Consider the following 26,004-nt stretch of genomic DNA (forward strand, 5'->3'; position numbering starts at 1 on the left):
TATAGACCCATCTCTCTCATTTCAAACTTTGGTAAAATTATTGAAAAAATCATTAAAACACGGATGACGCAGTTTCTAGAAAAACATGAAATTATCGCAGAAAGTCAACATGGGTTCAGAAAAGGCAAATCAACAAGGGATGCCATATTCGAGTTGACAGATGGGATCTATAAGTTGTTGGATCAAAAGAGGGCCGCATTATGCATATTTATTGACCTGGCAAAGGCATTTGATACTGTCTCTCATGAAAAGCTGCTCAGAAAATTGTACGTGTGTGGGTTTCGAGGTAAATCATACGACCTGTTTGAGAGTTATTTAAAAAACAGGAAGCAAATAGTAGAAATAGAAGGGTATCAAAGCAAATCTAGGTCTGTGACATTTGGAGTACCCCAGGGCACCGTTCTCGGACCTGTCCTCTTCTTGGTGTACATGAACAGCCTTTTGTTGATGCGACAGAATGGAAAAATCATCAGTTTTGCGGATGATACTGCGATCCTCTACACGAACGGCACTTGGAAGGGGCTAAAGCGGATGGTAGAGGTGGAGTTTAAAAAAATTAAAAACTGGTTCAAATACAATAAACTGACACTTAACATAGAGAAAACAAAGTACATTACGTTCGTGTCTTACAGATCTGGCGCTCCCAATTTTGGATGTCTGCGAGTTGATGAGGAAACTTGTATACCGGAAGCAACGGAGATCAAATACTTGGGTATTACCATTGATCAAAATCTGAGATGGGATAAACATATCAACAACGTTGTTAAGAAACTAAGAGGCCTATTGTATAAATTCAGATATCTAAAAAAATATCTAGACATTCCCCACTTACGACAACTATACTTTTCGCTGGTGCAGTCTCAGTTAACATATGGTATAATAGGATGGGGAGGCGCGTATGACACCCACATGAATAAAGTCGAAACTCTGCAGAAGTGGATTTTGAAAATTATGTATGGTAAACCACTGATCTTCCCAAGCAATGAGATCTATCAATTATCAGGAATGCTGGAACCTTATCAATTATTCACAATGGAAATTCTTACAAACATTTTCAGCGGAAAGCTTCCTGTTAATTTGAGGAACCATCCCTATTCAACAAGAGAAAAGACGTCACAGTTTGAGAGTTCCATAGCCTCTAAAAGAGTTGGCCAGCGAAGTGGTGCATACTTGGCTCCACGGATATATGCAACATTACCAGAGAACATCAGAAAAATAAAGAATTTTAGTACTTTCAAGAAGCAGACAAAGCAGTGGATATTCGAGACAGGCAGAGAAGTCAATTTCAGAATAATAAATAGCTCATAGACGAGATAGTGAAAAATGATGGAAATGGAAGAGACATAACACCGGATGTGACAGACATTACTCCCGACAGTGACACTTTACTCCCGATCAAGACGTTTAACCTGGCAATGAAGATTATTTAAGAAATTTAGAATGATTTTTGTTTTAGGTTGTAGGATTAGTACTAAGTTGAATCATCACGAACAGACATAATATGTCTCTGTGATTATTGTTTATTCAAAACCTAAGGTCGAATAAATTATTTTATTATTTTTATTTTTTATTTTTTATAAATACAGAACCATTTATATTATTTATATTACATCGAAAAAATATAATCATTCTTATTACTTCAAATTTGTATTTTATTTTTATATGAATTCACATTAAAAGAGAAACATATCAGAGTGAGAGATTAATAGTTTCCAATTTCTATCCACAACTAATATTTTAAGAGAAACAGTTTGGCTTCATAATATGTAAAAATGCTTAAAAAAAACAGCAGTAGGGTTGTTGAAAGATTTAGTTTGTGTGAAAAAGTCAGCATTAGTCACTTTTATGCATTCTAGTGACTTCTAGTTCTGGAAAACTAACAGCCGGAGGAGTTATTTCAAGACAATCCGGTAGTGGTTTGATAACTTCGTTCATGATGATGAGATCTTCCCAAAAATTTGGTCTTTTTCGACTAATTTGCATTCTCGAGCATCGTATAATGCCACTGTGTATTCTCTATATTCAATTCTCAATGTATAAATCTTTAGATATTATTCTTTGCTAATCGTCTCACTTTCTGTCAAGAATTATGATGAATAAAACATCTATCAACGAACACTTTTGAAAATTTTTTTTGGTTTCAGCTAAATTAGCAGGAGCCATAACGAAGCTTCTTTGATATATATATGAATGAATTTATCGAGTTCGCAAAAGACATGATGTTCTTCTGAAGTTATATCAACCACACTTTATTTCACAGAATCTTTACATCGCCTTTTAGTTACAAATGTGGGGTCGATAACGACTCGTTATAGCATGATTGAATTCAAAAAATAAATTCTGGCATTCTGTTTTATAGGGTTTTAAAATAAGAAGTTTCCTTTTGAATAGCCCGATATCTACTGGCAGCTCTGCCACTTTTGAAACTGTCATCATTTGACATTTGATAAGTGACATTATTAAAACTGACACGATACCCTCTTCAACAACGTATTAAAATTGTTAAAATTCAGAATTCAGACAATAAACCTTTTTTTATAAGTTTGTGATTGAATGAAATAAAAAGCCTTGTTGAGCATTCATTGAATATCACAGAGATTTAAACTATCATTAAGATATAAACTATCTATTATACATATTTACAACTGAATTACATTTTGGTCTGTCATTTAATGGCAAATTTCAAACGAATGGACCCATATACTTCATCAATTGATGGGTCCTTCCAGCGACTGCAGCTAATAAGGCCATTCTTATATACATTCCTCCTTCTGCTTGTCTGAAATATGCAGCTCGAGGATCTGTATCAAATTCTGAGCTGATTTCAAAAACTCTCGGTAAAGGATGAAGAACAATCATCTTCTTTTTAGCACTAGTCATCATATGTGGTGTGACTATGAAGTGACCGCAAGCCTAAAAAAACCATGTGTTATAATAATTTGTTGTCCCGAAGTATTACACCATTGAATATTACCTGATCATATTCTTCCTGAGTACCAAACCGTTCTCTCTGAATTCTTGTCATATACAAAACATCAGTGTGCGGTAAAACTGCCTCTAAGGTGTTGTATTCTGCTTGAGATACACCTTTAGATTCAACATATTCCACAATGTGTCTTGGCATTTTCAAACTATCTGGACTGACATAGTTTAATTGCACATTATAAAGAGTGAGAAGACGGGCTAAAGAATGTACAGTTCTTCCATTTTTCAAATCCCCAACTAATGTAATAACTAGTCCGTTTACTGTTCCTATTTCTTCTCTTATGGCAAAGATATCCAAGAGAGCTTGTGTAGGGTGTTCTCCAACGCCATCTCCTGCATTTATAATAGGCTTTCTACTGACTTTAGATGCTTTCTGAAAATGAATACAAAAATTAATTCATATTTATGATAACTTTCTCCCGTAGAATAATTATATTATTATTTAGAAAAATACCTACTTGAACAGAACCAGGTAGTGGATGTCTCAGAACTACTACATCAGAATATCCCGCCATAACAGCAATAGAATCTTCCAAAGATTCTCCCTTCTTCACTGAAGAAGTAGTCTCGTCCATATGTATGACTGTGCCTCCCAAACGTTGCATTGCTGCAGAGAAACTGCAACTTGTCCTGGTACTCACTTCGTAGAAAATTGAAGCCATTACTTTTCCTTTCATGATGTGATCGATTAGTTCATCCTTCAAAATGCAATTTCGGAAGGATTCAGCTAATGTGAAAATTATATTGAGCTGATCTTTAGAGAACATATCAACCGCCAGTATATGTTTTCCATGCAGTGATTGCAGATTTGTTTCAGAATTAGAGTCATCAACGAAATCATACACAGAAGAAATAGGTGAAACTGGGCTGTTCAAGCTAGAAGGTGGCCTGATATCCAGATTCAGCATTGATTTTCTAGTGTCCCACTCTTTGACATCTCGGCCATAACCTGGTGGAACCAATATTTGTCCGTCCAAATAGGCAACTTCGCCCCTCAATACAACCCTATGCACCGCTCCTTTTACCGTTTTACCAGCAAAAGGTGTCCATTGAGCTTTGCTGAAAGCAGTAGTTTCGGGAATAGTCCATTCCTCATCTAAGTCAACTTCAACATAAGTATTAAACTGTTCTGGCAAGTTGAAAATCTTTTTCGGATTTTTATGGAATCTGTTTATGATGTCATCTAAAGTCATTCTTCCTTCATTGACGGCATTCAATAAAAGTGGTAGAATAGTCTCGAGTCCAGGAAAGCCAGGTGGAGGATTGTTTGATGTTTTTTCTTGAATGGTATGGGGAGCATGATCGGTAGCAAAACAGTCTATGATATGTAAATTATCCCATAATGATTGTTGATCTTCTGGAGACACTAACATAGGTCTAACTTGGGCTTTGTCTTCACCAATTCTCTCGACATCATCAGTTGAGAAGAACAAGTGATGTGGACAAACTTCACAAGTAACCCTCATACCTCTTTCTTTGGCAGCCTTTATAACCAATATTTCCTCTTTTCGAGCTACATGGCATATATGTATAGGTCTATTCTGCATGTTTGCCAAAAATAAAATGGCAGCTGTAGTTTGGCCCTCCGCGTGAACACATAATGGAGCTCTTTCAGGCCAGTTAGAAAGGTGCTTTGTCCACACATTTAAATCATTGAGTTTGAGTGTGGTGAAAGTATCATTTAGGTACATTTTCAATCCAGCCACTTCATGTACTAAATCAGCAGCTGTGGTATAGTTTTCTGAAGACGCTCCTAAAAATACAGCATAATCACACCGTGCCTTTTCTTTAGCCAACTTTTTGACCAATAACAAAGATTCTTTATCTATTATTGCAGGATTTGTGTTTGGCATGGCACAAATCATTGTAACACCCCCTGCTAAAGCTGCAGCAGTACAAGTGTCATAGTCTTCTTTATGAGTAGCTCCAGGTTCTCTTACATGAACGTGTGTATCAATAAATCCTGGCAGTCTGAACAGAGTTTTCGAGGTTAAACAGTCAGTATGAGTCTTCATTGGAGGTGCGCGACCAATCAATTTGAGAGCCTCAACTAAAAGTTTGGCACATTTTATATCGGTTATGAGAGGCACAGAGAAATCTATGGCTAACCGCCGGGTTTTATAACCAGGAGTTGTGAAGGATGATACTCTTCGAACACCTCCATCTCTTCTTGGAAGATTGATCACCAGATCGAATCGTTTCTTCGACAAAAACTCCGCCAAATTACCTAACTCTTGACAAGTAATATCATCTACATTATGGTATTCGACCAATTCAATCTGAAATGAAAAATAATTTCTGATTAAATGAATTTTTTTTATATCAGGAGTGTTTCCTACCTTAACGTTGTTAGATGAATAAAAATCGGCTGTGCTTGTACTTCCATATAGTTTATATCCCATTTCTGCAAGAGCGGTCACACTAGGTAGTAATTCATTTTTATGCTGAAAAAAGCAAATCGATGTAGGGATAGGTGTTGAAAAAATTATTTAGTATTTCTTGTGATTAGCAGTTTTGTTTTGTTAATAATTTATTCCTTTAGTTCATGCCGAACATTTCTAGTTCCGAATAATTGACACATACAGAACTGAGCTCACATTCAAAGCAATGTCTTAATATGGGTGTAAAGAATTAAATCAAGAGAAAAAAACTACAGAACTATGGGTTATAATTAACTTCTAAAATAACACTAAATACAAATTGATTCTGTTAGAAACAACCAAGAGTGGTACTGGCTGAAATCTGGAATGTAAAACTCAAAATTTGCATAATTCATATGGTTTTCAAGAATTTAAAAACATGATATATAAAATAATAGAACAACAATATAATAAATAGTTACTTACCTCAAATCTGCCTATAGACAAGAATATGGATTTTTCTGGCAGACTTATGCCTGTGCTCATCAGAGCTTTTAGATATGCTTCATATCTATTCTCGCCAAATGCAGCTACTTCCCCAGTAGATGCCATTTCAACACCCAACATGAAATCAGCTCCAGCTAATCTAGAAAATGAAAATTGGGGCACTTTTACCCCTACTTTTCCAACTCCATGTAAGACCTTGGCTTCTTCACAAGGCTCTCCCATTATAACTTTGGTTGCCATTGCGACAAAATCATGATCTAGAGTTTTGGACACAAATGGAAAAGATCGAGATACTCTGACATTACATTCAATGACTTTGAGTTCATCATTCTTTGCAATTAACTGCATATTGAAGGGTCCAGTAACATCTAGTTCTACTGCGATGGCTTTTGTTATTGCTTTTATCTTAGACAAAGTTTTAGGGTTAATGTCCTGAGGCGGTGTAACCAAAGTAGCGTCCCCAGAATGAACGCCAGCATTTTCAACATGCTCAGAAAGTGCCATACATAAAATCTCACCATTTCTAGCCACAGCATCTACATCTAATTCTTTCGCATTTACTTCGAATTTGGAAATAACCACTGGATGTTCTTTGCTGACATCACTTGCCGCTTTCAAATAAGTTTCTAAATCTTTATTCGAATGAGCAACATTCATTGCAGCCCCACTTAGCACGTACGATGGACGCACTAGACAAGGATATTTGACTTCATCACAAAATTCGATTGCTGATTTGAGATTTGTTAATTCCTTCCATCTTGGTTGTTTGATTCCTATTCTATCCAACGCTCTGGAAAATTTGAACCTATTTTCAGCCTCGTCAATCGATTTTGGAGATGTTCCCAGAATTCTTGCTTGTTGATGATATAAATCCATTGCTATATTATTGGGCAACTGACCACCCATGGATAAAATTATACCAAGTGGATTCTCTATATTATAAATGTCCATAACAACCTCATAAGAAATTTCTTCGAAATATAATCTATCCGACATATCGTAGTCGGTACTGACTGTTTCAGGGTTGTAGTTCACCATAATTGTTTTTCTTTTTAATTTTCGAAGTTCTCGAATGCAACCAACCGCGCACCAATCAAATTCCACAGAACTTCCAATCCTATAAACACCTGAGCCGAGTACCATCACATGTTCATCATCAAATGTTACATCATGGGAATGTGCATTGTACGTCAGATAGAGGTAGTTTGTTGTTGCTGGCCATTCTGCTGCCACAGTATCTATTTGTTTAACAAATGGTTTGACACATAATTCCTCTCTCATATTTCGTATAGCTTGCTCTGTACTTTGTACTGCTGCACCTATTTGTTTATCGCAGAAACCTATTTGCTTAGATTTCAATAATATTTCTCTAGTGACTTCTTCTGGATTTAGAGATTCTAAGTATGTATTCCAATCGATTACATTTTTCATTTTCTGCAAGAACCACCTGTCGATTTTAGTGAGTTCATAAAGTTTATCCACACTATATCCACTCTTTAAGGCTGCAGCTATAACAAACATTCGCTTATCAGTGGGTTGCTCCAGTTCTTCATCTTCAACTTTTTTTATGTATGGATCGAAACCGGATACATTTTCATCGACCATTCGTAGTGCCTTTTGAAATGCTTCTTCAAATTTTCTTCCAATTGCCATTACCTCTCCCACACTTTTCATTGAGCTTCCTATTTTGGTACTCACCCTTTGGAATTTATGTAAATCCCATCTAGGGATTTTGACAACACAGTAATCTAAACTAGGCTCGAAGCAAGCAGTTGTGTCTCCTGTAACTGAGTTTTTGATTTCAGGAAGTGGTATTCCTAATCCTAATTTAGCTGCTACATAAGCTAATGGATAACCAGTTGCTTTACTGGCCAATGCAGAACTCCTCGATAATCTTGCGTTCACTTCAATTATGTAAAACTCTTCAGAATCAGGGTTCAAAGCATATTGAATATTACATTCTCCAACTATTCCGAAATGTTTTATAACTTTTATTGCTGTTGTTCGAAGCATATTGTATTCCCTATCACTTAATGTTTGACTTGGTGCTACAACAATAGATTCTCCTGTATGAATTCCTAAGGGATCGACATTTTCCATGTTACATACTGTTATACAGTTATCGTAGGCATCCCTAACAACTTCATATTCGACCTAGAAAAATACTTTTAGTTAGTGGTTTTGATAGGTCAGAAAAACCTGAAAACTTACCTCTTTCCAACCTTTGAGTGATTTGTCGATAATTAGTTGAGCTGAATGTGCCAAACCTTTAATAGCAAGTACTCTTAGTTCCTCTTTGTTATTAGCGAACCCAGAACCTAACCCTCCTAGAGAAAATGCTGCTCTTGTCATTACAGGGTAACCTAGTTCCTCCGCAGCCTCCAGAGCTTCATTCACTGAATGAGCTGCTAAACTTGGAGCGACCTTTTCTCCTATTCCATTTATTTTTTCACTGAAAATTTTTCTATCTTCTGTATCGATAATTGATTGAATAGGGGTTCCTAGTATATTCACATTATATCTTTCAAATACTCCTTGCTTTGCTAATTCAATACCACAATTAAGACCAGTTTGCCCACCAAAGGTAAGTAGAGCTCCATCAGGACGTTCAACTTTGATTACTTGTTCCACATATTCTGCAACTAAAGGTAGGAAATACACTTTATCAGCTAGACCTTTAGAAGTTTGAACTGTAGCTATGTTCGGATTGATGAGGACAGTTTGGATATTTTCTTCACGTAGAGCTTTGATTGCTTGTGATCCAGAATAATCAAACTCTCCAGCTTGTCCAATAGATAATCCCCCAGATCCGATAATAAGAACTTTTTTTGGTCTCACAATACTGGAAAGTTCTTTTTTGAATGATAACTTCGATTTGATACTTTCCAAAGCAGTCATTTCATTTTTGCCATGATTTTCCACTAGCTCTAAAAATACATCAAATAAACACTCTAAATCCTCTGGTCCAGCTGTATGCTCTGGATGGAATTGTACACTGAAATATGGAAGCTTGGTATGAACTATTCCTTCATTTGTTTTGTCATTAGCATTTGTGAAAAGTGGTTCCCAGTTCTTGTGCAAGGAATGGGGATCCACAGCATAACCGTGATTTTGTGATGTCATATAACATTTTTTTGTATGTTCATGAATACATGGTTGATTGTGTCCGCGGTTACCATAACTAAAAAAAAAAATAATCAGTGGAGTTAATAAACATGAAAAAATTTAAACATACGTCATCTTAAATGTCTTGCATCCTATGGCAGTAGCCAATAGCTGATGTCCTAAACAAATACCAAAGATGGGTTTTATTTTTGGAGATCCTAACACCACTTTCAAGTTTTCTATAGTATCTTCACACATAACAGGGTCACCTGGGCCATTGCTCAAAAAGAGACCGTCATATTCATCAACATTCAATTTATGATTCCATGGAACAACATCTACTCTAGCGCCTCTTCTCAAGAGACATCTTATTTGGTTGTACTTCAAGCCGCAATCAACTGCACAAATTCTTGGATATCCATTTTTGTTGTATGTAACTGGTTTCTGTAAAAAATATTGACTGCAGGACACTATAAAAATGTATACCAATAAAAATTTTGACCAAAGACTCTCTTGGAGTCCACACGTCGAGGCTGTGACCAGGGCCAGAGAGCTCTCTTCGCATAACAGTATCATCTTAACCTCATCAACAGTATCCTCTTCCACTGCCATGCTGGTCAGAATTATTGTTCTTGTAGCGTTGAAACCACTTTCGGCAAGTTCTTTCACTAATATCGGCCTCATCACAGGTATTTGAGAACATTCGATGAAGCTTAGCCGCATATTTCTTCATATTAAAGCAAAAAATTAAAACCTCCCGTAAATGACGAGAATTTGGCTCGTAAGCTGACATGTTTAAACGAGAATAACTTTATGATGCAGACACAATTCGATTAATATTTCGATGGCGTTATGTTTACAAATACCTAAGCGTATTTTATGACATCTACGATCTATTTATTTCGAGTTTCGACTACCACTTTCTGCTTCAGCTATCTATTGCAAAACGGCGGAAGCAAAGTTGTACACCTAATAGTTATCATAGGCTTACTTCTAGTAGCAGAGGCTGAGAATAATGCGAGCATCTTCGTAATAACCGAATTCTGCCAATTTTTTTTTCAACAAGCGCTTGCATATATCAATTCATTTTTCCGCGTCAATCCCTTTGTAAACAAACTTAATTGTGTAATGTGTATGTAACATTAGTGAACACTTACAGTAACTGACACTTCTTCGACTAGGTTCAATATATTTGGATTCTCAAAGGTTGTTATTTCAGGTGTTTCGGGTAGCTCATATACTATTTTTCCAAGGCAACTTCCTTTCTCTCTAATTTTTTTCACTAACGCTCTTGTGTCGACTCCTTGTATTCCTGGTATATTTTCCTGCTCCATCCATTCCGACAATGTTTGTTGTTTTCTCCAATGACTAGGATAATCACAATATTCACCCACAACCAATGCAGATGCCCAGATCTTGGAAGACTCGAAAAAGCTGAAATTCAAAATATTACATTTTTATAACATAAATTACGTCAATATAACAAAATCTGAAAAAACAGAATGGGTGTTTACCAGGGAATCCCATGATCATCTTTGAGTTCTTGGTCAGGTACGCCATAACTCCCAATAATAGGATAAGTTAAAACTAATATCTGGCGATTGTAACTGGGGTCTGTTAAGGATTCTGGATATCCTACCATGCCAGTTTGAAATACTGAAAAAAAATTTTTTTTTAGAATAATCATTCGATCGAATTTTACACAAAAAATCGAAAATACTAATTTCAAGTTCGAATGAAATGAAACAAATTAATTTTCACAAATACAAGGTGTTAACGAATAAGTGCGACAAACTTTAAGGGATGATTCTACATAAAAAATGAGACTGTTTACTGTTAACTTTTTTCGCAAATGCTTCGTATATGGGGTGTTAAAGTTTTTTTTTCTGACTATTTAGCTATTGATTTGGGCTCTCAATATTTTTGAAGATCATAATGATACGCCACTGAGATATTTCAAACCAAAAAACATTTTTGAATTGCTTGTTCAATTCTGACAAAAAACTCTCATGCCTTTTTTTCCTATGGGTCCCGTTTTTATGCAAAAAAAACAACTTAACTTTAGTACATTGTCAAAAACTATAAAATCTAATGAAAGATAATAATTCATGGAAGAATTGGAAAAAAAGCATCAAAAAGATTTTTTTTCAATGAAAAAGGCGTCCAAAAAAATCTTGAGAGTTTTCTTCCTAAAAATTGAATGTGCAATTCAAAAATGTTGAATTGAACTCCAAAAATGATTTTCAGCCTGAAATATCTCATATCATATCATTTTTTTCTTAAAAAAAAGAGATAATTAATCTGATGAATGATGAACATAAAATTCTAAATAACATTTCAATAAATGCACAATTACTACCTCTTGAAACGCACCAAATTTCATTTGAATATCTCAACCGGTTTCAGAGCAATAAATAAATATATAGCAAACTGTCATCATTTTTTCATAGTGACCTCGTGAAGTTTGTCTGACTTATTCACTAACCTGTATATTGAACTTTTTTTAGAAAAGTATACACATCGGCATATTGAGGGCAACAGGCAACGGAGTTTGTTCTTCAATTTCTCTTGAACCTTTTTGCCGATTTTAGCAATTTCTTTTTTTTTTCCCGGGAGCATCATAAATCAAATGCCATCCACAGTTACTTCTTTTTTTGTTATAGTGAATTTTTGACAGACGATTTAGACAAAAATTTCTACTTTCATGTTGCCTCATTTTTTCTGAATATTTATTTTTTTGAGTAATCACGTTATATTAATTTTGAGATAAATTACAGTACTTTGATAGTTTCAGTACATTGAAAAAATTTTTTTCATCAATTGTATCACAGAATTACAATCATCAATTTGATTTCATTGATACTTCTTCATTAATAGAATGAAAATTTATTCTATTAATTTATATTAGGAATTCTTATTCAACAATTAATTATTATGAAATTAATGTAGGTTGAGTGTTCATTGTTTCGAAAAAACATTCATTGGATAGAAGAACTGTTCTATAGATGAATAAAATCGTACCTTGATTTCTTCAAATAATTTCAAAGAACAGTAATACAATATTTATACAAAGAACAACCACTGGAATAATAAACCAAACATTTCATTGGTTTAATGTAAGTTAATCCTTGATTCAATGAAAACAATTCGTCAATATGATGAACGGACTTTTCATTGTAATAATTAATAGTTAGTAAAAGAATTATGGTCTGGTTGCAGTTACTTTCTGATCCCAAATTGTAAATTATTTCCTAATTTAAAAAAAAAACGGCAAAACCAATTCTACTTTTATCTACATCGCTGAATAGGTAATCAAATTACTTTTCATTTGATGTATCACAATCCATATATTCCCATTTGAAAAAAATAATTAGAGTGGTGCAGGGCGTAGGGGGTGAGAAATATCACATTTAAGAAAGCATACGATAAATTGCTTTTGAAATTGAAAATCGACGGGTGCGAGGAATTTTCTTAATAATTGTTCGTACAAGAATTTTTACGAGTTACTTTTTTGGCTCGCTTTATTTTGCATTCCTCTCAGAAATCAATATTTTGATTGGATAATTGAAAATAAAATAATTCCTCAAACATCAAAAAGGAGCCCAAATTGCACAATACAAGTCGGCTACAGAAAGCCGACAAACCTTATGAGAGCATGATATGTAGCGTCAATAACTCGTGAAAAAGTACTATGAGGGGTATTACTCGTCATCTGTGATATTTACGGGTACATATAATGCATAATGCGGCACTTTTGATGATTTTTTATGTTAAATTTTTCCTCATTTTTCTTGTTGTTTCTAACTGAATAACATCCTCATTGGGTAATTCGAATTTTTACACATGTGATTTTGGTTGATTAATCTTGAGAAGCTGCCTCTGATTTTCGGCGCCCTAGGCGACTGCCTATCCTGCCTACCTTCTATGGACGACGCTATCGTCAAGATCAATAATTTAATAATAGTATTATAATAATAATTAATTATGAGTTTTGGTAGAGACGTTCAATAAAGATTCGATAAACCATGTATAGCACATGCTATTCTCAAAATTATTCAAGGAATTTTTCATTTTTCTTTGTACCTCCAATTTAGGAACAATCGAATGGTATAGTATATCCAAAGTCACTTGAACTAGTCCATAAAAATGCTTGACCAGATGTCCCTTCGAAGTGGATACTGCGACCCGTTAAATAACTGGGTTTATTTGAAAGTATTGTTAGGCAATCAATTCACTGGCCCCAAAGGAATTTCTGGATACTTGGACAACCCTTGTATGATAGAAATATTCTGGCTTCCTCCAAGTGACTTTGAATATACTATACAGGGTGGCCACTTTTTCAATGGGATTGTATTGGTAACTTTTAAACCATAAGAGTTAGAAGGTCGGTCAAATGGAGAAAAAGTTGCATGCATTGAAGCATTATCAAGCAGTTCAAACAAATCGAGATTATCAGGGCCGGTTATTGAGATATCATAAGAAAAGTAAATTCCGTCATTTTGATTTTTCATTTTTCCCACTTTATTTAAAATATTATCAAAAAATGTTACAGGAATTTTTTATTCGAAATTTATCCAAATTTCTTTGAGTCGGATCTGTATTACATTTAGGTACCTTTAGTTTAATTAACAACCTGCAATACATTTCGATGAGAAAATCAACTTACTCATCTTGAACTAAATGGAACATATCAGAATCAAATCAAGAAACAAGTAATAATTATTTACATATTTCAATTCATAATAATTAAACGAATTATCATTTAATGAAAGAAAAATCGAATGATTATTCGAAAGTAAATGAAAATGAATGAAGTAATTGTTCGAAATGTCCACCATTTTGTAAAATGTACTTAACGGTTCTGGAACCCATACTTCTTATACATTTGTTTATTTCGTCTTCTTGAATACCTTCCAATACATTCTCTATCTTCTCGCGAGAAATCACTATTGTTGGATTTGTCATTTATTCCGTTGAAACAAATTACAGAATCAAACTTTATTTTGATATCATTACGATATAATTTTTGCAAGGCTTGGTATTCAAATTTAAAATAATTGTATTCGCGTCTCTTGACTATTTTATTAACACCAGTTTTTGATAAATTGCATTTACTACAGATCCGATCCAAAAAAAATTGGATAAGGGTCAAAATCACCTAGAAATCAACTTTGAATGACATTGTATGATATATCGTTGAATTCAGCGTTAAAAGTTATTTCGAAAAGTGTCATAAAATATACAGGTCCGTATTGAAAAAAATGAGGTTGAAGGTGGCCCAGAGAGCACAAAACGTTGAATACAAAATCTGATTACGTCAAATTGAGAACAATTTACTGTCGAATAAAAAATTCCTGTAACATTTTTTGATAATATTTGAAATAAAGTGGGAAAAATAGAAAAATCAAAATGACAGAATTTACTTTTCTTATGATATCTCAATAACCGACCCTGATAATCTCGATTTGTTTGAACTGCTTGATAATGCTTCTATGCATGCAACTTTTTCTCCATTTGACCGACCTTCTAACTCTTATGGTTTAAAAGTTACCAATACAATCCCATTGAAAAAGTGGCCACCCTGTATATGAACAATTGAATAAAAAAAATTCTATTATTTCGAGTAATTTTTGGTTCAAACATCGTTATCGAACCTTTCTTTCTCATATTATAGATAGGAGTAAATGTTGTCTTAAAAAAAGTTTTTCGATTACCCTCCCCTCAACAAAAGAAAAGAAATAAAGACCTTATTATTATTATTATCTACGCCCTTGGTAGGAATCTTCAAATTTCTCAGACGTAAATTGTAGTCTCCGTAAAAAACAATTAGAACTCGCCTAGGAAGACCGGAATTATAACTGTTGATAAAATTACAATTTTGAACCATCGATAGTCAAGCTAGAAGAATCAATATAACTGGCGTTAAAGCAATCAATCACTGACCACTGTATTAAAGTGGAATGGAGGACGGTCGGACTTTTATCGGGTTATGAATTTTAATAAATCAATCTCTCCACAACTGTGCAAAAATTGATTGTTGACCTCCTTTTTTTAGGACGAAATCCGTAATAAAAAACTACAAAATCATTTTAACTGCGAAACATGCAGGGCCGTCGCTAAGGGGTAGGCAGGGTAGGCGGTCGCCTAGGGCGCCAAATTTCAAGGGCGGCATTTCAAGCTCAGTCAACAAATATCATGTAGAAATGGAAAGTACCGAATGAGATTTGATTCGGTCAGCAACAACAGGAAAAATACCGACAAATAATAATCAAAAACCATCGAAGGTGCCGCATTATAATCATAAATAACCAGATGTTGCGTTATCCCCTCATAGTGTTGTTTACAAGTTGACGCTAAAAAACCCACGCATTCATCACTTTGTCGGCGTTCGATTTGCTAATAAACATTCCCGAATTTATTGCCATTTGGGGCGACTTCTGGATTATTTTTGTTTTCAATTCTTCAATAATCAGAATGTTGATTGCACAGAATGGAAAGCAAAATATACGAAAAACGATTTCATTTCACCATTCAAAGCTTATTCTTCTTAAGAAATATAAGGAGTTTTATTATTTTGTAGAGCATTCCATTGTATTTTGATATTTTTCATTTTTTATATCAAATTAACTAGTGCTGGGCGTGGGCGCATTCGAATTCAAAATGATGGTTCATCCGATTGTTTTGCTCGATAACCTTGAAGAAAAGGAAACAAAATGTCAAAGCTTTTTATGAAGTCGAAACTGAGCAGAAGAACCTGAACCGCAGGGTTTCTAGAGGGACGGCAAATAACGGAGGGCGGCATTATCAACTTTTTTCAAGAAAACTAGAATACTGAAAAAATGAATTAAATAATTTTTTTTTTAATTTCAACGAATATCACAAATGATTTTTTTCGTCAAATTCACTAATCTTAAAAGTTTTTCCATCAAGAATGTCTGCAACATATATTCGAATTAAAAATAATGGTTCATTTAATCATATTGAAGAAAAAAATGAATATTCGAGTGTTTTATGAAGTCGAAACTCAGCAGAAGAATCTGAAACCTGAATTCAATTAATATATTTCATCATTTAATCATAAGAAATCAGTTTTAGCATTCTGTAAAACTTCTGTTAGGGCGACAAATTTTGTCTCTGCCTAGGGCGGCAGTTTGGCTAGCGACGGCCCTGGAAACATGATTTGTTTGATCGAAAACACGTTGTCTGATAGGAGACTTCGAGTTTTTGTTGAGGACAAAAGTAGTAATTTCAAAACGTTGAATAATGGACTTCCGCAGGGATCGGTTTTGTCTGCCATACTTTTCAATTTATACTTGTGTGATATCCCTGTTACCTCATCTGAGAAATTCATTTATGCCGATGATATTGCTCTTTTGTTTCGTCATTCTGATTTTGGAATTATTGAAAATACTTTCAATGAAGATCTACGAATTATGGAAAATTATTTTCTCGAGTGGCGCTTATGCCTATCCCAATAAAACAGAAATATCCTGTTTTCATTTAAATAATAAACAAAAATATAGAAACTTGAAAGTTACTTTCAATAATTCTGTCTTGAATCATAATTATGCTCCCAAATATCTTGGGGTTGAACTCTTTAGATTTTAAGGTTCACTTAGAAAATTTACGTTTGAAATTGAAGTCGAGGAAGGACCTTCATGGGATGCTGATGCCAGCACTGTTCGTACGGCAGCCTTAGCCTTGGTTTTTTCTGCTGCTGAATACTATTCTTCTGTTTGGTTCAATACTGCTCATGTTCATGAAATTGATGCACATCTTAAAGTTTCTGTGAGAATTATTACTGGAACTATTAGATCTGCACCTTTACATTGGTTACCGGTGCTATCACATACAGTTCCGACTCATATTCTTAGACAGGTTGGAGACAAGAAATATTGAGATAAATTTCATTTCTACCCGAGCTTATTTCCAATTGTCTCTTACCTCCCAGATTCTAGAACTGCTAGATTAAAGTCACGCAAACCTTTATGGATATGCCTTCCTTCAATCTAATGAAAGCGACAAGGAAATTTGGCGTTCGTGATGGAGTTCTTGTATTGTCTTCAACAAAAGTCTTATGGTTGATCCTTCAGAAAAAGTTCTAGGTTTAAATCTTTGGTGTATTTTAAATCGACTTACATTCGAGTAGTCTGGTTTTTAGAAAATATTGCGTAATATTTATCCAGGGTGTTCCACCATTGACGAGACGCTTTAGTTGCTTCAGTCAAGCGCTGAAATTTTTGATTTTTTTTCCCACGCAGTATCATCAGGCTTCATTAGAGCTATTATCTCGAATTGTTTGGAAATACACAGGATGTACCAAAAAAGTGTAAGTGACCAAAAAATGCTTTTTCGTATGGAACACCCTGTTTTTATTGCTTTTCAAGATCGCATGGAATAAATTAAGTTTATTCGAAGTTTCATGCTTAAAACTTATAGTTCTCGAGATATTTAGAATTTCCATAAATTAGAAAAACTTAATAACTTTAGAATGAATAAATTTATTTAAATTGAGATTTTGAGAGTGAATACTAGAAGAACGGATCGGTAAGTACTGACTTTTTGATAATCATTGACAGTAGCGCCCCAGCTTTGAAAAACAGGGGTGGCCAAGAGGGGGCGGATTTTTTTTGGGGGGCCAAAGTAAAGCGAAATTACAGTTCTGCTAATCTTTTAGCCTTAGTATGTCGAATTTTAGGGGGGGCCAGCAGATTTTTAGGGGGGGCCCATGCTCCCCCGCCCCCCTTAGCGTCGCCACTGATCATTGAGAACTCTACTAGATGTTCAAAATGAGACGATTCATTCATGACTTATTAAAATGTTAATATCGGGCTTTTTCCGAATGACAAACCCTGTATGTATTTCATTTTTTTATTAGGTAGTCAATTTTATTATTTCCGAAAAATTCTCTACCAAATGAGAAAATAAAAAATAGGGTGTGCTATTTGGAAGAAGCCCATATTAACGTTTGAATAATAAGTCATGAAATGAATCGACTCATTTTGAACATCCAAGTAAAATGCTCAATGATCATCAAAAAGTCAATATAGATAACTCCGTTCTTCTAGTATTCACTTCTCATTTAAATAAATTTATTTAATTCGAAGTTGTTTGGTTTGTCCAAAGACTATATTGTATCAAAACGAAATTCGGTATTTATAATTTATAGATAACCGTAATAAAGCATCGCGTCAATGGTGGAATCCTTTTTAGGAAAATACACTGTACCTATGCAAGCAAGTTTCAAGTAATTTGTACATTTAACTAGACATTGAATAACCCATTGAAAAGATTTATTCTGATTAAGAAAAATTTTCAAATTTTAAAACGAGTTTTTTTTTATTAGTTAGTCTTAAATTCATAATTTCAAGTGTCGAGTCATAAATGTTATTGAATTTGGATACTTTCAATGAATAATGTCAATCTCGAATATTCTACCGAAAAAATTACAAAGAAGAAACATTTGTAGGCGTGGTACTCAAAATATTGATTGAATAGAATATTTTTATTAATTTCATAACACTGAATATCTCAGAAATTAAGAACCCTCCACAAAAAAAAAATTGATAATCTAATAAGACATAAGAAAATACTCACTATCACTATCTGCATTCGCCGGATTATCACCGGTTCATGTATATATATATACAGGTTTCATACCAAGTGTTTCTTAATTAAGTCAATATCCAGTGGTTAATCTATACATAATTTTAAGACAACAAGTTCGTTTGAATATTCGTTTAATTTTTGATAAAATCAACAGATAAGATTAAAAAAAAATAAAAATAAAAAATTTAACTCACCGACTTCTCCCTCAGTAGCATTTATAGCTCCAAAGGAACTTCCCCTGATAACTTCTCCATCTTCCAATATAATATAGCAAGGTATTGAATCCATTTCAAAAATTTAATTTTCAATAAAAAAAAATCAACATAAAATAATTATTTATAAAATAAAAAAAACTATAATAAAATTTTAAATAAAATCTTAAAATAAAATCAAAAGATACTACTAATTCAACGTGTAGGAGTATCTTCAATTGCAGCTTTTAAACTGAAAGTTCATCTGAAGTCGCGTCCTCTTAAGAATGTTTTCTTTGTGAACAGCTTAACCAGTGGGGGAACCTTCAAAATGGTGCATTCCGATAGTTCCATTCGAAAATCGTTTAGATATATATCTATATATTATCTCATTATGTGCGAAAATGAGATATTTTCCATACCTGATAACTTTGTTCTTCAAATAATTTCACATTTCAGACTTATCTAGTTCGAAATATAGTTCCAGATAAAATTTGTTCAATTATTTCAAGTAACCCATTATATCAACTGAATATTTTGAAAATATTCACGAATTGTTGTTCGAAGTACTTAGCTATTATTCAATATTTCATATAAATTTCCATATCGCCTTTCTTTCATTATCGCACAATTTATTTCCTATATTTATTGTTAGTTTATCAATAATTAATTTCATTAAAAATCTTTATAGATTTAATGAATTTTGAAAGATAAATAGCAGCAAAATCAGAAGAATGGACAGAATCTCAACGAAGTTTACAGTTCATTTTCTCTAGAACCCTTTGGTGATTTGAACAATTATATTTATTTAAGAAGCCGTTCAGAAGCCTTGGGTGAACAAAAAAATAAATTATAAAAGTAAGGTGTGGAGTGAAGATCGTTGACACACGAGAATGTTTAAAAACACTCAAATTTTGCCTAATCTTCTTTTATTTATTGCAATATCTTAATTTTGAGATAAATACAGCACTTCATATGGTACCGTTGTTGAACGAGAAATTAACGTTTTGAATAGCAAGATTCTTAAAATTAAATTAATTTGTTACACTGACTAAGAAGTATACATATATTTCATGAATATGTTAATTGAATTTATGATTTCAGTTCATTTTTCAACCTAACGAACAGAAAAATTAATACAATGAAAAATCATTCATCACATATTGATGAATTGTTTTCATTGAATCAAGAAACAACTTTCATTAAATCTATGAACTGTTCATTATTATTATGTTCGGTTCATTATTCGATCGATTTTACTTTTTATCAATAATGTATTACTGTTCATTGAAATTGCACGAAGTAGTTAATGTACGACTACTAATAATGAACAAAGTTCTTCTGTCCAATGAATGTTTAATCGAATCAACGAACACTTCAATTTCAGAATCGTGATATTGATTCAGAATACCAATGAATAGGGATATACGTTAAAGAATGAAATCTCATTATATTGATCAAAAAGTTTATTATTCACATTCACTATTCCACAGGATGTTTTGAATAAAAGTTTTTCAGCACTTTTTGTTAAATCCAGTATATAACAAAAAATGAAATAACTGAGTAATAAAGTTGAACAGTTACATTTCCTAGGAATCAAGCTACAATTCAAAAAAATAATTGCTAAATTCGGCCCAAGGGTTTAAGAGAAAATGAACTACAAACTTCGTTGAAATTTTGTCTGTTTCCCTAATTTTGCTGATGTGTATATTTTATTGATTTCAATGCAAAATGATAAAAAGGAAACTTTGATAATTTAATTCAAATAAATATCTTTCATCTTGGAAGAATATCTAAATATTGAACAATCAAGCGAAAACAGGTACATTTTTTTTTTCATTCTCAATAAAGCCATAAATAATCTGAAGCCTGTTTTATAACAAGAATGTCACTTTTCTCGAATGTGAATGACTTTGAGGTCGACTATTCCTGTGTCATTTTCAGGTAGAAAATATTTTAGCATTTGCACCTAATAGGTACAGTTTGTTTTGAAGTGAAATATTGTCTACGTTTGTTATTTTGTTTTGATTAGGGAAAGGGAGATGAGGAGCAGTGTTATGATGCGATTTTGAAATCGATTGAAGATCGGTACCTATACTTTTGGTAGCGAACCATTAAGTGAGTCGGTTTTCGGAAATGACTCACAATTGAAGAAATTCATCAGTGTTCCTATCAGTGTTGCTTCATCGGAAATAACTTTTTCTTTATTAAGGCGAATAAAGAGATGTTTTCAACCAAGATTGCAGAAGATAGTCTATCTGGCTAAGCCATTGATAAAGCCCATCCGGACAATCTATGAGTAATGCGATATTGATAGATTTGCAAGTGGTGGTCAAAAAAATTTTAAATTTGGTGCATAAACCATATTTTTCAGATGTTTTTTTTTTCATTATTTATGGGAATTGTCGAATATTTTTGTTTTGTTTATTTCGCCATATTTTGTTCTACCTTATGTATATTACAATTTTTTGGAATGAAAAATTTCATTTTATGTGTGTTCATTCCTATTTATTTTATTACTTTGTTCAAGAATTTTCATTTACCTACCTAAATGATCGCAAATTATTGCAATTCCCGGGTTTCGGTACCAATAAATGATTATTACAACCAATTTCAGATGACAATAACTATTAAGAGATTAAGCAACTTGTTGAATGAATTTGTGTGCACTTACCTCGTGAGTTGAGAGAGATGGTGTCTGTGAATTCACCCTCTAATCTGGTGGCAGAAGATGGTTATGTGGATAGGTGAAAGGGATGATTAACCTCTTCTGCACCGGCTTCGTGGTTATCACTTAATTCGAGTATCACACAATTCACTCGAAATTGCTCAATCAGTTTTTAACAGAAGAACAGGAATTGAAAATGTATAAAGATGATAGATGATTAGATGAATTTTAAGTAAGCAATAAACTTAAGTTTGATGAATTTTAGAATAGATAAGCACAGTTCGACACTTGAGAAAAATTATTAATTATGGCGATGTTTGTTTACCGACCGGGTTGATTCCGCGGCCGCAAGTGGCGCCAACAAACAACAAATTTTCTCCAGGAAAAATTCTACAGGGTACATTCACGACGTAACATGCCGCCCGCCCTGAAGAGTCCCTTCAGTAAGATCAATTGCAAGGAGAGAACAGACGAAAAAGGGCCATCTATTGACTTGGAAGAGGACACAGCTTGACGACTGGTCGTCGAATTATCCCAGAGGAAGTAGTAACATCAGCTACACGAGTGGTGGAGTCAGTTCCAGGAAAAACAGATGATATACGACCGATACTCCATTTCAGAGGAGGAAGATTATCATCTCGAATGACGACCACAGTACCTGGAAGAATGGGGGTAGATGGCTGCAACCACTTGTGACGTTGCTGCAAGGTATGCAAGTATTCCTGACGCCAACGCTTCCAGTAGTCCTGCTGAAATCACTGGACTAGTTGCCAACGAGATAACCGGTTCACAGACACAGAACTGACATCGTTGTCAGGAGGAGCTGTTAGGGACCGGAAAACCAAGAAATGCCCTGGAGTAAGGGCCTCAAAATCAGAAGGATCAGATGATGGAAGATACAGAGGACGAGAGTTGAGGATGGCTTCAACCTGAGTGCAGACGGTGAGAAACTCCTCGTAAGTGAGTTTCTGCTCGCCAATAACGCGAGTAAGATGATACTTAGCAGATTTTACAGTGGCCTCCCACAGGCCGCCAAAGTGAGGACTGGAAGGGGGTATGAATCACCAGTCAGTTCCGGACGACGAGGCGGCATCACAGAGACTCTACTGATGTTGTGGAGCAGACAGTAAGCGGCCAAGGTCACGAAGGTAGTTATGGGCACCAACAAAGTTGGTCCCGTTATCCGAAAAGATGACGGAAGGATGACCTCGGCGTGCAACAAAGCGCCGATAAGCAGCGATGAACGCTGGGGTTGACAGCTCAGATGCCAATTCTAGATGAACTGCTTTAGTAGAGAAGCAGATGAAGACAACCTTAGAAGATATGCCTTCGTGCTAACGGCTCCGCGTAGTCGTGCACTCGTCACATAAAATGGGCCGAAGGGAAAGTGTTTTGACTAGAGGCCTGATGATATGAAGGTCGAATGCGACCGTGAACAGTGGCCGGTGAAAAGGACACGTGTCTTGTCTTCCTCCGATGGCGAGCATACGGCCCATAAAGTACCCAACCTAAGGTGGTAGATAATGCACCTGGAAGCTCAGACGATGGGCACAACGTGCCAGGAAGAACTAGATGAGGAAGCACATCCGAGCCGATCAACATTCCAATGGCACGAGGAAGAAAAAAGAGTGGATCAGCCAGGTTGAGTTTCTGAAACTCAGGCCACCGGCCGTTGAATGCTCTGACAGGAAAGGGATCTATTGGGCTGTCAATAACGTAAGCTTTGATGATAAGATTGGGAGGATCACCTTGGTGATAGAGAGTGACGTATGCGTACCCCTGAATGCGAAACTGATCCGCGTTACTCAAGGTGCGAAGTTGGATGGTTTCAGGGTGGATGAATAGACGAAGCTTGGATGCCCACTCACGGGTGATGAGGGTGTGCTGGCAGCCGGAATCCAGGAGAGCACGGCCGAACACGACATTCCGCCGGTTATCAAGACGTATCCAAGCGGTAGGCATGAGATAGTCAGGATTATTGGTCTGACGCAAAGAAGACCGCGGAGATGAAGACAGATGATAAGAAGAGAACAGACGGGAAGTCTTGGACGGATGTTAGACCGACGGGGTGAGTCGGCCGCAAGCTGACCACACTCGTAGTCATTTCGAACCATGGCCAGACGATGCTGAACCTGCCCCCCTAGAAAACGTGCGCGACATGCCGAAATTCATTCTTTGACCTCTTACTCCAACTCGAGAGGTGGAAGTACGAGCTGACTGCTCTGAAGAAATAGGTGGAGAAGGGGATAGGTCTGTCAATGGCTCCTCCGTGCGGGAAACAGAAGGTGGAGAGGGGGGTTGGTCTGTCGACTGCTCCCTCGTGTGGGAAACGGAAGACGACGTAGTGGCAGTAGAGGCCAGGTGAAGGATTGTATGGTGACGTGCCCCGCACGTGTGGCAGCACTGACTTGACCCGCAGTCAGCAGTGGAGTGGAACGACGACATGCAATTTCTGCACAATCGTTGCTCAGTCACGAAAGCTCTTCGCTTATGAATAGTCATGGCCTTGAATTCACGACACTGGCGAATGGAGTGATTTGCAGAGCAGAGAACACACGCGGGCGATGAAGATGAGCGCGAACCAGTGTATGCCGGACGGCGATAGGACTGACCAGAGGATGAAGGCACAGCCGATGGAGAAACAGAAGCTGAGGCTACCGGTGATGGTGGTCTTGACGACCTCTTCGGCACAGACGAACGGGATGAAGTGATGGAAGTGCTTTCCAACACTCGCAGCTGTCGATTAGTGAATTCGAGCAGTTGCGAGAGATTGGGAAAGTCATCCGAGGATAACTGCCCCTCGAACAACTGACGAGATGGTACGTCGAGGTTGCGCAAAGCCAGAGAGAACAGAAGATAGTCCGCTAAATCTGGTATGGGCAGCGCCTTGATGGCATTGATCGCATTTCGGTGCGTGGTGGCGAACTGTTTCAGCTGGGACAAGGAAGAAACAGAAGCAGGCCGTGAATCCAGTATCTGGCTCACATACAGGTCAGCAAGCCGACGAGGATTTTGATAACGGGAGGACAGGGCTTGATAGGCGAGAGCGTAATTTACCGAATTCATCTCAAAGCCGGAGATGACAGAAGCCGCCTCACCAGTAAGAGAAGATGCCAGAAGATGGAACTTCTGGACTGGTGCCAGGGAGTTATTTTGATGCACTAGGGCATCAAATAGCGCGATGAAGCCACGCCATTCCTCGATTTTTCCATGAAAAGAGGGCAATTCGACACGAGGAATGGGGAGATCAACATAGGAAGGCTTCGCAGCCAAAGGAGATGCAGTCAGATTGCTATGGGCAGCACGGACATGCAGGCAAATCTCAAAAAAGGCAGAAAACTTTGAGCGTGTCTCGTCCCGATCTTCCTCTAACTGAGAGTTGAGGTTTACGATCAACTCGTCAGCCTCTTTGAAGGTCTTCTCCACCTTAAACAACTCGGCCAAGCACATGTTGGCAACATCTGCTTCGGTGGTCAAACCTTTGATTAATTTGAGAAGAGTGGAAGCCGCTGCGAATGCATTTTCGCGCTTGACAACCGCCTCAGAGATAGAGACCTTCAATTTATCCATCGACGGCATTTTAACTTTCGAACGACCCCGGTATACAAGAAATAATTTGAATCGCGAAATTATTGTTACAAAAGTGAACAGACGATGCTTATCTTGCCAAAGGATATAATAAACAGATGACGCGCGATAAGCTGTTCAATTAATTTTCCACTTGATTTATTGGAAAGAAAATTAAACGGCGAATTTAAATGAATAATCAGATGAACGGAAATTAAAATTAGACTGAAATTATGGAATTTTAATTTGAACAATTCCTGGGTTTCGGTACCAATAAATGATCGCTAATTATTACAACCAATTTCAGATGACGATAACTATTAAGAGATTAAGCAACTTGTTGAATGACTTTGTGTGCACTTACCTCGTGAGTTAAGAGAGATGGTGTCTGTGAATTCCCCCCCTAATCTGGTGGCAGAAGATGGTTATGTGGATAGATGAAAGGGATGATTAACCTCTTCTGCACCGGCTTCGTGGTTATCACTTAATTCGAGTATCACACAATTCACTCGAAATTGCTCAATCGGTTTTTAACAGAAGAACAGGAATTGATAATGTAAAGATGATTAGATGAATTTTAAGTAAGCAATAAACTTAAGTTTGATAAATTTTAGAATAGATAAGCACAGTTCGACACTTGAGAAAAATTATTAATTATGGCGATGTTTGTTTACCGACCGGGTTGATTCCGCGGCCGCAGGTGGCGCCAACAAACAACAAATTTTCTCCAGGAAAAATTCTACAGGGTACATTCACGACGTAACACTACCCATTGGTTGTGTACCGCCCTGAAAACCTCCTGGATCCGCCAGTGTTGGGAACCTCTCGCTAAAATATTATTTATGTATTTCATGACAAAAACCTTACAATTAATAGTGCCCTGAAATAATTTTCTCTCAATCTAAATTCAGTTTGTTTTAGAATTAATAATTCTGGTGTGTTCATCTCTTGGAGCAGTCTTCCAAAAGTTAAGAGTAAGAGGAGCATGAACGAGCTCCTGACTTCACGTTAG

General features: G+C 35.8%; 2 protein-coding genes across 7 annotated transcripts; both read right to left on the reverse strand.

Moving 5' to 3' along the window:
• Positions 1 to 1,980: 1,980 nt before the first annotated feature.
• On the reverse strand, positions 1,981 to 25,763 carry LOC123685610 (CAD protein-like). Of its 6 annotated transcripts, none has more exons than XM_045625381.1 (11): positions 25,357 to 25,763; positions 18,761 to 18,820; positions 10,472 to 10,613; positions 10,115 to 10,391; positions 9,088 to 9,401; positions 8,064 to 9,033; positions 5,832 to 8,006; positions 5,325 to 5,429; positions 3,444 to 5,264; positions 2,975 to 3,358; positions 1,981 to 2,913 (listed from the first exon to the last, which is right to left on the reverse strand). In XM_045625381.1, exons 3-11 carry the CDS (start codon positions 10,597 to 10,599, stop codon positions 2,683 to 2,685), a joined length of 6,405 nt encoding a protein of 2,134 aa, XP_045481337.1. In that variant the 5' UTR covers positions 10,600 to 10,613; positions 18,761 to 18,820; positions 25,357 to 25,763; the 3' UTR covers positions 1,981 to 2,682. The 6 variants fall into 6 exon arrangements, with proteins under 6 accessions (XP_045481337.1, XP_045481317.1, XP_045481346.1 ...); XM_045625361.1 differs by lacking the exon at positions 25,357 to 25,763 and adding an exon at positions 21,432 to 22,077; XM_045625390.1 differs by lacking the exon at positions 18,761 to 18,820.
• Positions 23,526 to 25,004, reverse strand: LOC123672920. Its single transcript, XM_045607276.1, has one exon. It carries the CDS (start codon positions 25,002 to 25,004, stop codon positions 23,526 to 23,528), a length of 1,479 nt encoding a protein of 492 aa, XP_045463232.1.
• Positions 25,764 to 26,004: the final 241 nt, after the last annotated feature.

Source organism: Harmonia axyridis, chromosome 1 (genome assembly GCF_914767665.1).
Source record: "Harmonia axyridis chromosome 1, icHarAxyr1.1, whole genome shotgun sequence".
NCBI classification, from domain to species: Eukaryota; Metazoa; Arthropoda; class Insecta; order Coleoptera; family Coccinellidae; genus Harmonia; species Harmonia axyridis.

Coding starts and splice junctions, on each gene's coding strand:
- LOC123685610 (XM_045625354.1), bottom strand. CDS start 18,854: ATGGATTCAATACCTTGCTATATTATATTGGAAGATGGAGAAGTTATC. Junction 9,402..10,114: donor TCGAAGAAGTGTCAGTTACT/GTAAGTGTTCAC, acceptor TATTTTTTACAG/AAACCAGTTACATACAACAA. Junction 5,265..5,324: donor ATTCATCTAACAACGTTAAG/GTAGGAAACACT, acceptor TTTTCATTTCAG/ATTGAATTGGTCGAATACCA.
- LOC123672920 (XM_045607276.1), bottom strand. CDS start 25,004: ATGCCGTCGATGGATAAATTGAAGGTCTCTATCTCTGAGGCGGTTGTC.